Consider the following 16,836-nt stretch of genomic DNA (forward strand, 5'->3'; position numbering starts at 1 on the left):
GCATTGTGAGTTGGTTGGGAGTCTTCTGTGCCTTAACCTCGCCCAGTGATACCAGCTCATGGAGTTGCCGTTGTCTAGAACTTTGAGCACTGCCATGGCAATTAAAAAAGAGCTTAGCAAACAGAGCATGAGCCCTTAAAGTTTCGGCGCACCTCTCCCTGGCCTCACCTATGGCTCAAAGGTGGCAGGAAGGGTGAATCATGCCATGTAGCTACAGGAGGAGAGAACTGGAAATATTTGGCAAACAGCACTAACGACCAAAGCCCTATATTTTTTTTCAGTTTTTCTTTTCCATGCAAAATCGATACACATTTAATTGTTGTTATTGTTAGCATATTTTTTTCTAACCTCCTTTAAAAAAAATCTCAGTACATCAAAAACCTGGTTCCATATCATCAAAACTTCTTTGACACCAGGACTGCCGTGAACAGTTGTGCAGGTTACGCACGAGGGCATCTGGCCAGCGTGGCAAAAAGAAGCCGAAATCCAGCCTTTGTCCCACTATTCAAGTTATCCAAGCAGGTCCAGGATGGCATCTGCCCAAAGGGGACACAAAGGTGCTGTATGGGCTAGTGGTGGCCCTTTGTGAGCATAACTTGTGGTGACTGCATAATGCTCTACAGTAAGGATGAACCATCCCTCCACGTGTTGATATTTACATTGTTTCATTTTATGCTGCTATAAATAAGATGGTGGAAAATACTGTCCAGTGAATATTCGTGCATATATCTTATGATTTCCTTAGTGTAAGTGACTAGCAGTGAAAATTGTGAGAAGAAAGATTAAAATGCCATGCATGTGTCAGCACATGGTAGATACAGTGGCATTTCTTACTACTGAGTTTAGTTCCAGACCCGACACATGCCGTGCTTGGCTGGAGAGTCCAGGACCTACAACTGTAACGTTGGTACTAAGTTTCCAAGCAGGATCTGAGAGGCTGTGTTTAGATATGGGTCTTTCTCCTTTCTGGCTAGGCCATACAGCTGTAATTACAGGACTAACGATGCTTTAACCCAACAATGTAATGACTGTCATCAGTGACAGCAGGCGCTTCCTGTGGGAGAGCTTGGGCGGGAGGGTCACCAGCAGCTGGCCGGCCCCAGGGGTGCCCCTGGCAAAGCTGGGCACCATCAAGCTGAGGTCAGCTCACTTAAAGGTGACCCTCCAGGTAGGCTGTGCCTTGTTCCCCATTCCAAGATCTGATCTGTGTTCTGTAGCCAAACCCTTCCCTAAGGAGGCACTGGGACAGCAAGGCAGAGGCTCTTTAAACCAGATCTGCTTTCCCTCTCAAATCTCCAAACGGCCTTCTGAGGCCCTTGGTCCTACTTTAGAGGTTCTCAAACTCTTTAACACACAGGCAGTTGCTAAGCAAAGGCTATTTTGCTCCAATAAGCAATGCAGAGCTTTGCTCTGAATTTGTCTCCCATCGATGTGCCATATTCACTGCTGCCCAGGCAGATGGGCCTCTGCCCTTGAACCGCCCTCCTCTTGTCTCCACATCCAGAGTGTGACAACTTTTCAGGGCATGAAAGGTCTCAAAAGCAATTGCAAAGTAATGTTTGCTTAGCACTGTGGCAACACACAGGGTGGAAACCACGTGGGAGACACTCACGTGATGGCAGAATCCGAGAAGTCATCTTCCAGCACTGCCAACTCCCGTATTGTTGGAGTCACTCATCTCACTTGTCCTCAGCTTCCTCTTCCGTAAAATGAGGATGATAATAATACAGGTTTGTCAGGTGGCTAAATATTAAATGTGATAATGCATATGGAAACTCCTTTGTCAGCTGTAAAGTGCTATGTGCAAATTAGTTAACTGGATGTAATGTTGAGAGAACGGACCAAGGGATAACAAATATTTGGGCTATCAGCACTTTTATATAACTCATCAGGTTAGGTCCCTGGTCAGGTCCCTCTCCCATCCTCCTAATCCACTATTCCAAGCCTTCACCCCTGCTCAGCGCTCAGGGGAAGCAGAGCCATCTTCCCCTTTACTCTACCCTGGAACTGGAAGCCATCAAGTGTGAAGCACCTCACTCAGTAGTGTTCTGCTCACACACTCATCCACATCTGCACCCATCCTCAGGTCCTTCCATCCAGCTTCCAAGCATGAGCCCTTCCTCATGGCTCAGGTCAGCCTCTCCATGGGCTGCTGATTCCATCCTCTCTTCTCTCATCCCGTGGAACCTGTGCCACCTTCCTCTTCCCTTTGCTTTTCAACCTTCTCCCATCTGCTGCCAAGCTCCCCACAGCCTAGCAATACACTTGGGTTGTATCCTTCCTCTTATATTGCATGGCCCTACTCCCACCTCTTTTTTTCTCTTCTTCAGATTCAGGTTTCTTGAATGAGTTGGCAGTATTCATCGTCTCCATTTCCTTATCTCCAAATTTCTGGTTGACTCGCTGCCGTCTAATCATTCCTCTGAAATAACTTGTAGAAATTACCAAAGACCAATTTCTGTAGACAAATCCAAGACATTTTCAAGCTTCATCGTACAGGACTTCTCTGATGCACTCACTGTGGTTAAGCAGCCCTGGGTCTCCATGACATTTCTCTTTCTGATTTTCCTTAAACTTTTCTAACCTTTCTTCTCCTATCCTAAACTTTGCTAGTGTTCTCCGGTTTCTGACCTTGGCTCATCAGGCTCCTCTCTGCACGTATTCTCCGTGAGACATCTTATCATCTCTCACTGTTTATTTATCATTTGATTGCTGGTGGCTCACAGATCTATATAGAACTTGGAACTCTCACTTGAGCTTTCTTCTAGGGATGTCCAGCTGTACCACTGACGCTTCAAATTCAACATGTCCTCATATCGCTTAAACTTGCTCTTTCTCTTGTTTTTGTGATATCTATTAATTTTTCTTAGTTTATCTAATTTAATTTGTTCCATTAGGCAAACTAGAAGTTTTAGAGTAATTCTTACCCTCTCATACAGTCACCAGTTTATCCCAATTTTATTTTCCATGTTGTTCTTGAATTTGACTCCTCTACTTCACCCATTCCACCCTGTGAGCCCTCACTTGCGCTGTCATGATAGTGTCCTAAGGAAGCTCCCTACTTTTAGTCTTGTCTTCATTAAATCCATCCTTCAAACTGCTACCAGAGCGAGTTAGCAAAAATGCTAATGGGACCACATCAGGCTTCTATTTAAAACCTCTCATTTGACATTCAGCTAAAGCAGCATCTCAACCAGGGAGCCTTCACTGAACACCATGGTGTCCTCTTCTTTGTGCTGACTGTGACCTGTGTCACCATGTCCCAAACATAGCTCTGTCTCAACATTGGCCATGTCGACACATAATTATATGCTCTTCCACTGCACTCCACAAAAGCAGATATGGGGCTCGTCTTTGTACTGCAGGGCCTGGAAAATGGTAGGTGGACAATGGCTATTGGTTGAACTTAACAACAGAGAGAAAATTTGAGGGTAGACGTGGAATATCTGAGCAAGGGTGTAAACAACACCGGGCTGCAGCTATTGTCGATAGGGTATTTATTTGAAGAGTAAATATGATATATAACTGAAATCATATAGCATTTTCTATAACTGTTAATTCAGAAGAGACCATCTAGGTCAAATTTTTCAACTGATCTTACCCATGACTTACACCCAGATAGTCTCTGGGTGACCCTTTTATGAAGTTTCATTTTACTGTCTCATCTTACCTCTATAATATCTCTTTGGACTAGACCGAGGAGGTACTGTTACCTTCATTTTATAGATGATAAATCAAATTGGAAATATTAAGTTATTTGCCCATGGAATGTGGCTGGTAAGGGCCAGGAACCAAGCTGTCTGGACTTTGATTCTACGTGAAACACTCTGATTTAGCAGCGCTCAGAACAGCATGAAAGTTTGAATATCTTTTCATATATCTTGCCGGAGTGTCCCTGCCTGAAACTCCCCCACTTAACCCCCTGGGATGATCCACACCAGGCCTGTTCTTCAGTGAGATAGCACATTCGTTGTTTGACAGGGGCTGCTTTGTGTCCAGGTTCCCTCACGAGTTCTCTTCTCCTGCCGCACATCTCCAAAGCATCATATCAGAAAAAAGACTGGGCTTTGGCCTTAGATGTAAAATTAGTCAAATTTGTCAGCATTTTATGTCACTTGCACTGCTCATAATGAATGTTACTTGTATAAACGTGTAACAGCAATATGAAGGAAAATTTTGTAAACAAAAAAAAGAAGAAGAAAGAAAGAAATCACCCTATTCCCACTACTCCAAAACAGTAACTGGGGTTTTAAAAATTATATTGTTTCCATAGTTTTGAGTCTTTGCTGGTAAATACTCTTTCATTTTATTGAAGTATTAGCACACATAGAATAAAAGTGTTCCAGTCATAAATATACAAATTTAAGAATTTTAATGGTGTGAACATGTGACCACTACCCAGATTAAAAAATACAACATTCACGGCTCCCCAGAAGCACCCCCCACTCCATGCCCGATTCCAGTCTCTAGCACCCCCAAAGTAGCCAGTTTCCTGGCAGCTAATATCATACATCAGTTTTCCACTTTTTACTTTTATGTGTGTGAAATAACATATCATATGCTCTTCTTTCTGGCTTATTTCATTCCAAACTGTGTGAAATTTATCCATGTCTTTTCATGAAGTAGGAGTTCATTCACTTTCATAGCAGTTGACCAACATTTTCATAGAGTTCTCAGACTTTTTGGTCTCAAGACCTGTTTACCCTCTTAAAAATTATTGAGACTTCAAAGAGCTGTTGTTTATATCGATTGTATCTATTGATATTTATCATGTTAGAAATTAAAACAGAATTTTAAAAATAAGGCATTTATTAATTCATTTTAAGATAGCAGTAATCCATTATATATAAGCATAAACAGCATTTTTAATAAATAGATTTTTCAAAACAAAAAATTTTGAAAAGAGTAGTACGGTTTTATATTTTTGCAAATTCTTTAATATCTATCTGGCTTAGAAGACAGCTGGATTCTCATATCTGCTTCTTTATTCAATCAGTTGTAATACTTTTAAATTTATTTTTTGGTTGAAATACATGAAGAAAATCTGGTCTTTCACAGATATGTAGTTAGAAAAGAAAGGAGTATTTTAATAGAATTTTCAGAAAATTATAGATATTCTTCTTTGATACTACACCAAAATTCAACAAGTAGTAGTTTCTGAAAGGTTACTTGAAACTTTTATCAGTGAAATTTTTGTACGCTGTTACAGTAAAATGTATTGATTATCTTGTACTTTGAATGGATATTGTAACCCATACATGATTTGTAACATGCATTGGAGCATGAAAGTAACATACAATGAGAATATTGGTTCCCTGAGTTACGAGATCTCCCAAATGTTGACATGTTTCATTATGCAATATGGAAAAATCATATTCATGTACCACCAATTTTATCAGAAAAATATTTATCTACTGAGAAACTGTCAGGCTCACAGAGGCAGGTACAAGCTTTTCAACATTCTGATATTCGAAATTTGAAAGCCCAAATTTCATCATAGGCAGAAAATACTGTTAGTGGTTTTATTTGATATGACAGGTTCACTTTGTTCATTTTCAAGAAAAGATCTGCCACATATCCAAGTCTTCATAACTAGTTTTGTCTGTCAGTCATTCTTTCAAATTAAAGTGATCAAAAGCAACTAGTTCAGCTCACAACTCTAACAATTATATGAGTGCTTTTCCTTGAAATGACCATCATGGTTTTTGGTGTGCAGAAGTGCTTTACGCAGATTTCCCATTTATCACACAGACTATTAAAAACGACTGTATTCAAAGATTGAGATTTCATAAAATTAATCATTTGTACTGTTTCATCAATGACATTCTTTTTTTTTTTCAAAGTTTTACTTCTATGTAGCAGGACCCTTTTACTTTTCCATTTTATTTATTTTTAAAATAAATTTATTTATTTTATTTATTTATTTTTGGCTGCGTTGCATCTTCATTGCTGCACGCGTACTCTCTCTAGTTGCAGTGACCACAGGGGCTACTCTTCATTGTGGTGTACGGGCTTCTCATTGCAGTGGCCTCTCCTGTTGTGGAGCCCGGGCTGTAGGTGCACAGGCTTCAGTAGTTGCAGCACGCGGGTTCAGTAGCTGTTACTCGCGGGCTCTAGAGCACAGGCTCACCAGTTGTGGCACATGGGCTTACTTGCTCCACGGCATGTGGGAGCTTCCCAGACCAGGGATCGAACCCATGTTCCTTGCATTGGCAGGTGGATTCTCAACCACTGCACCACCAGGGGAGCCCCATCATTGACATTCTTAAGTGAAGATTTTTTTTCTCCTATGAGTTCCTAGTGGTGAGGACTACATATAATGATTATTTTGGAAATTGTAGATTCACATGCAATGGCAAGAAATAATACAGAGAGATCCCATGTACCCTTTATCCAGTTTCCCACAATGGTATCATCCTGCAAAACTGTAATACAGTATCACAACAAGGAACATTTCCATCACTACAAGAAGTTCTCATATTGCCCTTTTGGGATTGTCTTTTCTTACTCAGCATAATTCTGTTCAGATTCATCCAGGTTGTTGCATGTATCAACAGTTCATTCTTTTTTTTTTTTGTGCGGTACGCGGGCCTCTCACCACTGTGGCCTCTCCCGTTGCGGAGCACAGGCTCCAGACGCACAGGCTCACGGGCCCAGCCGCTCTGCGGCACGTGGGGTCTTCCCGGACCGGGGCACGAACCCACGTCCCCTGCATCAGCAGGCAGACTCCCAACCTCTGCACCACCAGGGAAGCCCAGTACATTCTTTTTTATTGCTGAGCGGTACTCCATGGTATGGATGTTTCATAGTTTCTTTAATCATTCACCTATTGAAGGTCATCTGGGTTGTTTCCAGTTTTTGTCTATTATGAATAAAGCTTCTATAAACATTCACATACAGGTTGTTGTGTGAGTATAAGTTTTCATTTCACTGTGATAAATCCCCAGAGGTTACAACTGCTGGATACTATGGTAGTTGCCTAGATATAAAAAAAAATCTACTGACCTGTTTTCTGGAGTGGCTGTACCATACATTCCACCAGCAGTGTATAAGTGATCAAGCTGCTCTGTATCATCACCAGCATTTGGTGTTGTCACCTCTTAATTTTAACCATTCAGATAGGTGTGTAGTGATTTCCCATTGTGGTTTTTATTTTCATTTTATTAATGGTTAATGATGTAGAACATCGTGCTCATGTGCTTCATTGTGATCTGCATGTCCTCTTTATGTCTATTCATGTCTTTTGTGCATATTCTAATGGGATTTTTTTTTTTTTGCTCTTGAGTTTTAAGAGTTCTTCATACTAGTCCTTTGATTGATGTGACTTGCAAATACTTTCTCCTAGATTGTAGCTTATTATTACATCATTTTTAAATTTTTTTTTTTTTTGCGGTACGTGGGCCTCTCACTGTTGCGGCCTCTCCCGTTGCGGAGCGCAGGCTCTGGACGCACAGGCTCAGCGGCCATGGCTCACGGGCCCAGCCGCTCCACAGCATGTGGGATCCTCCCGGACCGGGGCACGAACCCGCGTCCCCTGCATCGGCAGGCGGACTCCCAACCACTGCGCCACCAGGGAAGCCCTATTACATCATTTTTATGTGGGTTTTTGTGGAACAAAAGTTTTTAATGCTGATGAGATCCAATTCATTTGTTTTCTTTTATGCTTTTGGTGTAAAATCTAAGAACTTCAGCGATTTGTTGAATGAGAGCAGTAAAAGCAGACATCTTTGCTTTGTTTACAGTCTTAGAGAGAAAGCATTTATTGTTTCACATTAAATATAATGTTAGCTGTGGGGTTTTGTAGATGATCTTTATTATGTTAAGGTAGTTCCCCTCTATTCCTGGTTTTCCGAGAGTTTTATTATGAATGAGTGTGGAATTTTGTCAGATGCTATTCTGCATCAATTGATACAATCATGTCATTTTCTTCTTTAACCTACTAACATGGTAGATTATCTCGATTGCTTTTTGGGTATTTACAGGCTTTGTGTTCCTGGAATAAACCCACTTGGTCATTGTATGTCATTCTTTTTATGCATTGCTAGGTTCTATTTGCTAATATTTTGTTAAGAATTTTTGTATCTCTATTACAACAGCCAGGACATGGAAGCAACCTAAGTGTCCATTGACAGATGAATGGATAAAGAAGATGTGGCACATATATACAATGGAATATTACTCAGCCATAAAAAAAATGAAATTGAGTTATTTGTAGTGAGGTGGATGGACCTAGAGAGTGTCATACAGAGTGAAGTAAGTCAGAAAGAGAAAAACAAATACCGTATGCTAATACATATTTATAGAATCTTAAAAAAAAAAAAAGCAAAACACATACTCATTCTGAAGAACCTAGGGGCAACACAGGAGTAAAGACGCAGACGTAGAGAATGGACTTGAGGACACGGGGAGAGAGAAGGGTAAGCTGGGATGAAGTGAGAGAGTGGCATGGACATATATACACTACCAAATGTAAAATAGATAGCTAGTGGGAAGCAGCCGCATAGCATAGGGAGATCAGCTCGGTGCTTTGTGACCACCTAGAGGGGTGGGATAGTGAGGGTGGGAGGGAGACGCAAGAGGGAGGGGATATCGGGATATGTGTATATGTATAGCTGATTCACTTTGTTATACAGCAGAAACTAACACAACATTGTAAAGCAATTATACTCCAATAAAGATGTTAAAAAAAAAAAAAGAAAAAAAAAGAATTTTTGCATCTCTATTCATGAAAGATAGGTTTATTTTCCTGTACTCTGTGTGTCTGGTTGTGGTGTAAAAGTATAAGCGTATTGCTAGCTTCATAAAACAAATTGGGAAGTGTACCAATTTTTTCTATTTTCTGGAAGATATTTTGTAAAATTTACATTAATTCTTGCTTAAATATTTTGTAAAATCCTCAAGCAAAATCATATGGACCTGGAAATTTATTTGGGGGGAGTATTTAAATTATGAATTCAATTTCCTTAACTGTTATAGTCTGTTCCAATGATATATTTTATATTGGTTGACATACAGTAATTTATGTTTTTGCAAAGGATTTGTCCATTTAATCTGAGTTGTCACATTTATGTGTATGTAGTTATTTGTAATATTCCCTTGCTATCTTTTTGATGTCTGCAGGGTCTGTAGGGATAGCCTCTCTTTCATTCTTTATATTGGCAATATGTGTCTTCTTTTTATCTTTGTCAGTATTTCTACAGGTTTGTAAGTTTTATCGATCTTTTCAAAGAACCAGTTTTGTTTCAATGATTTTCTCCATGGTTTTCTGTTTTTAATTGCATTGATTTCTGCTCTTACCTTTATTATTTCCTTCCTTCTGCTTGCTTTGGGTTATTTTTCTCTTTTATTCTAGTTCCTTTAGTGGGATCTTAGATTGACTTAGAAATTGTACTCTTTTTTTTTTTTTTCAGATAGGCTCTATGATACAAAACATTTTAAAATTACATCATTTAAAAATATTTTAATTTAAAATCTTTTCATCTGTATTAGGGTAAAATTGTATATATTTAAGATGCACAACTTGATGTTTTGATGTACATATACATTGTGAAATAATCACCACAATCAAGGTAATTCACATAGTTACCTTTTATTTTCTGATGAGACCACTTAAGTTCTAACTTCTTAACAAATTTCGAATATATAGTACAATATTGTTAACTAGAGTCACAATGCTGTACATTAGGTTTTCAGAACTCACTGTTTTGCATGACTGAAGCTCTGTATCCTGTAATCAACATATCCCCATTTCTGCCTCTCCCCAGCTCCTGGAAACCAGCATTCTACTCTCTACTTCTATGAATTTGACTATTTTAGAGTCCATATATAAGTGAGATGCAATGTTCTGGCTTATTTCACTTAGCATAGTGTCCTTCAGGTTCATCTATGTTGTTGCAAACAGCACAGTTTCCTTCTTTATAAAGGCTGAATTTTATACATACATAAAACATATATATAATGAACTTTATGATGATTTTTTTCTTTTGTTCTGTTAATGTGATGTATCACCTTGATTGATTTGCATACATTGAACTATCCTTGCATCCCAGGGATAAATCCTACTTGATCACGGTATGTGATTCTTGTAATGTGCTGTTGAATTCTGTTTGCCAGTATTTTATGGAGGATTTTTGCATCTGTGATCATCAGGGATATTGCTCTTAAATTTTCTTTTATTGTGGTGTCTTTGCCTGACTTTGGTATTAGAGTGATGCTGGCCTCATATGATGAGTTGGGAAGTATTCCCTCTTCTTCTATTTTTTGGAAATTTAAGAAGGTTTGGTATTAATTCTTCTTTGAATATTTGATAGAATTCTCCTGTGAAGCCATCCGGTCCTGGGCTTTTCTTTTTTGAGAAGTATTTGATCACTAATTTAATTTCCCTATTTGTTATTGGTCTGTTCAGATTTTCTAAAATTTAACTCTTTTCTAATGCATGCGTTCGGTGACATATATTTCTCTCTCAGTATTGTTTTAGCTATGTGACAAATTTTGATACATAGTGTACTATGTATTTTTAAAAATTTCCCTTGAGACTTACTTTTTGATCCATGGATTATTTAGAAGTATATTGTTTAGTTCCCAAGTGTTTGGAGATTTCCTGTTATTGAGTTCAGTTTGATTCTTTTACGGTCAGAGAACATATTTTGCAGGTTTTAATTTTTTTAAAAATTTGTTGAGATTTATTTTATGGTCCAACATGTAGTTTGTCTTGGTATATATTTTGTGGGGGCTTGAAAAATGTGTATTTTACTATTGTTGGGTGCACTATTCCATAAATGTGAGTTACTTGAACATTTTTTAGAATTCCATTTTAATTTATCTATTATATTCTAGCTTTTCTAGTTTTTCTTGGGAGGAAGATTTATCTGCTACAAGCTAGTTCGTCGTAGCTGGAAGTGGAAGTAACCCATAAGCATATATGTGAGTGTGTATGTGAATGTAACAGCATAGGTGGTACATGTATTCATGAGGTTGTGATTGATTTGACCAACAAATCCTGTAACTCTTACTTCCCCCGACAACTGGTCAGAGTAGAGAAGTTCTTACCTAAGATCACAGCTGTTATTAGTTGTGACTTGTTTTGTCTCTTCTCCAGGACTTCGTGTCATGTATCGAGAACTACAGACGAAAAGGACAGGAACTATATGCATCTCTATACAAAGATCATGTACAGGTAAGAAACAAGGCAATTCCCTTCTCTGCACAGTAGACCAGAACCTACCTTGAACCTGAAATAAAGAATCATAAGAGCATTTGGTTTAAATTCTAAATTGGCTAAGCCAATAATTGGTCATCAGTGAGTCAGTCCTACCTTCATGACCTGTGCCATGGGATTTGGACCCACACTGTCAGCAGCTGAGGAGATAGGCAGTGTTTCCATCCACTTATCTACTCATTCATCCATTGGGTGCCTCAGATCCTGTGCTAGGAGCTAGGGGCACGATTGTAAACACAGCAGACGTGGGCCTCACTCTCGGGTAGCTTACTCTAAAGGAGAGATATACATTAAATAAGTGCACAGATAGATAGATCATTATAACTTGGAAAGAGCAATAGACAGGGAAAATACAAGTATAATGGGAGATTATAACAAGGGGAAGACTTTAATTTGGGCAGATCAGAGGCCCTCTCCAAGGAATTGATCTTTAAGTTGAAATCTGAAGAAGGAGGAATATGGGCTAAAGTATTTTAAGGAAGTGGTTTTGACTAAGGGGAGGGAATGTGTGAAGCTCCTGAGTCGGGAAAGCACTGGATGTCATCAGTTAACTGGAAGAAGAGGAAGTGACTGGGATGATCTGAGCTGGGAAGGGACAGGGGTGAATGAAGATGAGGCAGGGCCAGAGCAAGCAGAGGGGCTTGCTGCCACCTTAGGGGTTTGGCTTGTTCTCCTAAGGACAGTGGGTTGCCACTGATGAGGGTAGGTTTAGATGTTGAAAACCTCTCTCTAGGAGTGATTTCTGTACAGTCTAGGTAAAGAGCACTGGCTGTCATGCCAGGGACATCTCTATTTGAATCTCAGGTCTGCCCCTTCCTAGGACTGAGCCTAGTCTGAGCCTCAGGGTCCCCATCATTAAGACAGGATAATACTGCCTACCTGTAAAGATTAAAGAGTGAGTATGGAACACCTAGACAGCGGCTGGCAGGGAATAGATGTCCCATATGTGGTTAATGAATGGCTAAGAAGTTCATTTTTAGGTGGTATTATTGATGTTAACAAAAATTTTCTAAAATGATTGCTAGTAATAGAACACAACAGTAGAATTAAAACTTCACAAATTATACTTTTACTTTACAATTTCTCTGTGCCAAAGCCTTGCTAGGTGTAGGAAAGGCAGAGATGATAATGATACTCCTCTGGTTGAAGGTTCTTAACACTCAGTAGAGGGACCAAGAGTAAAGAAATTAAAGCAGGGTGATAAGGCCAATACTAGGATGTTGTACTACAAAGAGAGGAGCAGTGGGGTATAAGGAACCACTGGGTGTGCCTGGGGTAAGGCGAGGGGTGAAGGAATGGTGAAACAGTAGTCCCCAAGTTCAAGGGAAACAAAATAGGCTCTGATCAACTTAAGCCAAGTACCCTGATCCAGTTATCTCCATACGTGCTTGTTTGGGAGCCCACAACATGCCCCCACGAATAGGGATTTGTGAGATGCACAGCGTGCACCCCAGAAACATACAGACTAGCAACACAGCCTCCCAGGCTGTGCTACATAAGGAGGTGGGCAGTTTATCAGACATGCCGGGGGGGGGAGGCGGTTTGGGGATAGGTGTCCTGCTGGCTTATATTTGCGTGTTATCTGCGCCCCTTGGACAGGACCTCGCATGTGAGTGCCTTACTACTTGAATTCACCAACTTCGTTCAGGACTAGCAATATGGCTAATAAATTCAGCTGCCATTGGGGGAAAAGTAAGATGAATCATTTAGGATTGCATCCTTTATTTAGGAATATCCCCATCACGCTTGTTCCATTTCAAGACAGAGGGTGTTATTTATCTAAACTTTCAAATCAGCATCTAGTCAAGAGTTTGACCATTTCTCTTCTTATGGTTGGAAAAGCCTGGAAGATTTGGTCATGGCTAGGAGAAATGTGCTCTGTGGTAACTGGTGGATTTCTGCTGAAATTTGAAAAACTGAAGGTTAATGGGGAAGGACAGAAGAACCTCGGCAGAGGCTCTGAGCCCATAAGGCAAGGGTCCAGCCTCCTGGAACATCAGTCTGGCTTATTTTCAGCAGCGGGCCTGACTGGGGCTCAGAGGGTACTTGAGAAGGTGGGACAGAGTTTTACTGTTGATTGAAGTATTTTTGAGAAAATCAGCATTTTGAGGCTAATCCATGAGGATACTTTCCAAATGTTTAAATATTTGAGACAGATCGTTTCGATGTTTACAAGAATGCAGGTGTTATCACCGTCTGCCAGAGATAATGGGGTCTGGAGTGTTCACCCCGCTTTCTTTTAAGGGGTGTAGTAGACTTTCCCGACGAAGGCCCCACTCCACTTCCAGAGAAGTCACGTCCAAGTTCTGGAAAGAAATCAGCCTTGTGAAATATGCCATGTTCTTCAAGGACAGATTCTCCTAATTACACTCCGTGAGGTCCTTCCAAGAGGGTGGAGATAATGAGGTTCAAGGGCCCCCGCCCACACGGCTGTCAGTAACAGGTTGCGTAAGACTTTTCCAACTGGGCATTTTACTTAACCTGAGAGGTCACTGGCGATGCAGGTGCTCACAGCATGACAAAATAGCGTCACCCAGTGCCCTGGAAGCTAACCCAAGCATCCAGTATACCTCATCATCCCATCACCAGCAAATCGTGCAGTTCTGATATTTAATCTCCCCAATTTCCCATCACTCCAGAAGTGCCGACGAAAACAGGTGCCTCTGCTCTGGCCCTGCCCAGATGCCCCTTTGCCATTTCCAGTTACATTTGTTCTCTTCTCTGTGGTCCGGCTGCTCTGGCGCTGCTCTGTGATATACCCAGGCCACCTGTTCTTATACTGAGTCCTCAGCATACCTTACAGACATGCCTCATTTTGTCTATATATTTTTTAAAATTACAGTTTTTACCGTTTAAAGTTCTATGCAAGATGCCTCCCACCCCAGAAATGGCCTTTTTTTTAGTGTGTGAGGGGCATTGCTCTGTCCCCTCTCTTTTGGGCTCTCTGGGGGCCAACAGGCTGTTTCCATTTCTTGCTCAGTCTCTATATATCCATTACATTTTGGTAACAGCTCTTTCAGATGTAAGTATCAGAAACTCAACTCAAACTGGCTTAGGCAACATGAAATAGTTTGAAAAATCCAGGAGAACATCACAGTTCAAGAAGAGCTGGATCCAGGTATTCGAACTCTGCTTTAAGGAATCTGCCTTCTCTCTCCCTCTCTCTCTTTTCTTTCTCTCTTTTTCGTACACACACACAAACACATGTTCACACAAACATTAAACACACAAGTGTATGAGATTACTAATATGTTTTAGGCAACAAGGCACATGGAGGAGAGAGCATTTGAGGCTGGCATGAACTCATGCTCTGCTCCCCAGTCTGTACATCCTGGAACCAGGCAGGGCTCATATAAAGGGTGGGAAATTATGTAACTTGCACAAAGGGACTGTCTCATTGCTGAGAGGCCTGCCTGTAGGCTGTGTATGCCTCAATGCAGATACATCAGGTGCCTTTTCCTGATGCACATAAGGTTGGCCAGCGCAAGGTGAGCAGCCCTGAACGTGGACACATCCACCTCTCTGCAGTCTGCTCTATACGGCTCTAGAGACAGCCAGTTCCAATCCCAGAGAATGATGCTCACTAGCCCATCCCACGACCATTCATCACCCACTGAAGCCAGGGCTGGGCTCAGCTGGACCCCAGCACTGGGAACTGAAAGTAGGGACGGTCTGGTTGCCAAGAGGAAAGTCTCAGTGATGCTACCCAAGAGCTTCTATTCAGCCGAGAATCATAGCTGCCTCTAATACACCAGCATCCCTGCCCCTGTGTCTGGTGTGGTATTTGGCCCACTCGAGGTTTGAACTGAATGGGGACCTTACCTTGTGCAGAAGCATAGGCATTACAGAACACCTTGCGGGTGCAGGAGCTCAGGACTTCTGCTTATTTAGTCATCTCATGTCCTTTGTCTTGGGACCACATACAGCCTTCCATCATGGACTAAACAGTCATTCATCTCTGAAGGATGAATGAGGGATCTTATCCCTGACACACGTCTGTCTAGCTGCAGATATGCAGACATGTTTGCCCCGTGATGAAGACTCAGGCAGCTGGGAACCTCCAGCTTGCATAGGTGGAGCCTTAGGGTGGAAGGGATGCTCTTAAAAGACTCATTTGAAACCCCGGATGAACAACCGAGTAGCTTGGGATTGTTCATCCTCTGTGAAGCTCAATATGGAACTACAAATGCAGCAACAATCTCCCAGGAGCTGAAATATTTTCCCCAAACACGTGTTCATTTCATATAACCAAATCCCTATAAAAGGCTTTGGATAGTCATTATTTTTCTGGAGTTTTTTATTAAACAATTGGAGTACTTGTAAAATGCTATCACTATTTAGGATATGAATCTAAGAACTGTGGAGAAACAAAATTATCTTGTTTTGAAATAGAATTTGCTTTACTCACAATAAGAATCCTAACTGCTTAAGTTGGGTAAGGCACCGTATTAAACTCTGGAAAGTATTGTCTCATTTGATCCTTACATAAACCCATGGTTTTATTATTGTGGTAATATTACTAACTGAATTTGACTGATGAGGATGGTAAGTCTCCGTCAGATTAAACTGCTAGTGAAAAGCAGAAACATGGTGACAGCCCAGGTTCATCTGACGCCAAAGACCAAGTACTTAGAACTATACCATCTGTCATGTTTTTGTGAGAATTTTCAAGTTCTGAGAACGATTTTCCCATTCAAAATGGATCTAAGCCTGCCAGTCTTTGAAGTAATACTGGCAGAAATCACGACTTAATGAAATGATACCAGGGCCCTAGGAAAGGAATCAAGCACGCAGGCTGAAGTGAAGGCTCTGGAATTAGACAGGCTGGGGTTTCAGTCTTAGCTTGGTCACCTGTTGGTCCTTGGGGAAGTCACTTCTCCTCTCCTAGACTTGGTTCCTTCATGAGGATAATAGAAAGTACTTAACAAGTTCCAAGACTCACTTATGGTGTCATTGTGTAGAGGAAATGAGATAGAGCAGGTGAGAGGCTCAGCCTGGTACATGACAATGAGTTTCTTTTCTCTTTATGTTACTTTTGTGAGGTCTGTGCTTCTTGTCCTTAGCACTTTCACCTTTCAGTTTTCTGAAAAATTAAAATGTAGGGCGCATACCATCAAATATTTGAATAGTTGGAAAAGTTCACCCTGCAGACAAAGTTGATTCTGCTGTCCAAACTGAATTGAAATGTTTCCTTGATAGATGATGTAGGAAACTTCAGTGTGGCATACAAAAGCAATTTAGGGGTGTCGATGTATTTTGTAAAAGGTTTGAGTTATACTCTAGCAGAAGGTATAACAGTCAAGTGCTGTGTATGCAAACTATGAGGATTCCATAGATATTAGGAAGGATAATTTTCATTAACATCAAAGGTTTTAGCTTCTTTGAACATTCTCACCACACTTCCAGCCCAGACACTGGAAGGAGGGCTTTCAGCATCATTTTGAAGCGTAGGGGCTGTGGTGAGGTTCTGTGTCCGTGCTACCAAATAGCTGTCCAGTCCTCTGATGAATAGCATGGGGACCTTTGGGACCTGTTACTTTCTGCACAGCGCCCAGCAGTCACGGGGCTCTGTGGGCCAAAGGGCGGAGGGTTTTTTTTCTCCTCGAAGCTGAATTAAA

General features: G+C 40.9%; 1 protein-coding gene across 5 annotated transcripts in view; it reads left to right on the forward strand.

The window, feature by feature from the left end:
• WDFY4 (WDFY family member 4) overlaps positions 1-16,836 on the forward strand; it is a 281,181-nt gene that overhangs the window by 164,248 nt on the left and 100,097 nt on the right. For all 5 annotated transcript variants that reach the window (XM_049697129.1, XM_049697128.1, XM_049697131.1 and 2 more), the window contains one exon: positions 11,099-11,176. In XM_049697129.1, coding sequence (XP_049553086.1) covers positions 11,099-11,176 — 78 coding nt within the window. The remainder of the gene's footprint in view (positions 1-11,098; positions 11,177-16,836) is intronic.

The sequence above is a fragment of the Orcinus orca genome, chromosome 14, assembly GCF_937001465.1.
Source record: "Orcinus orca chromosome 14, mOrcOrc1.1, whole genome shotgun sequence".
Taxonomy (NCBI): Eukaryota; Metazoa; Chordata; class Mammalia; order Artiodactyla; family Delphinidae; genus Orcinus; species Orcinus orca.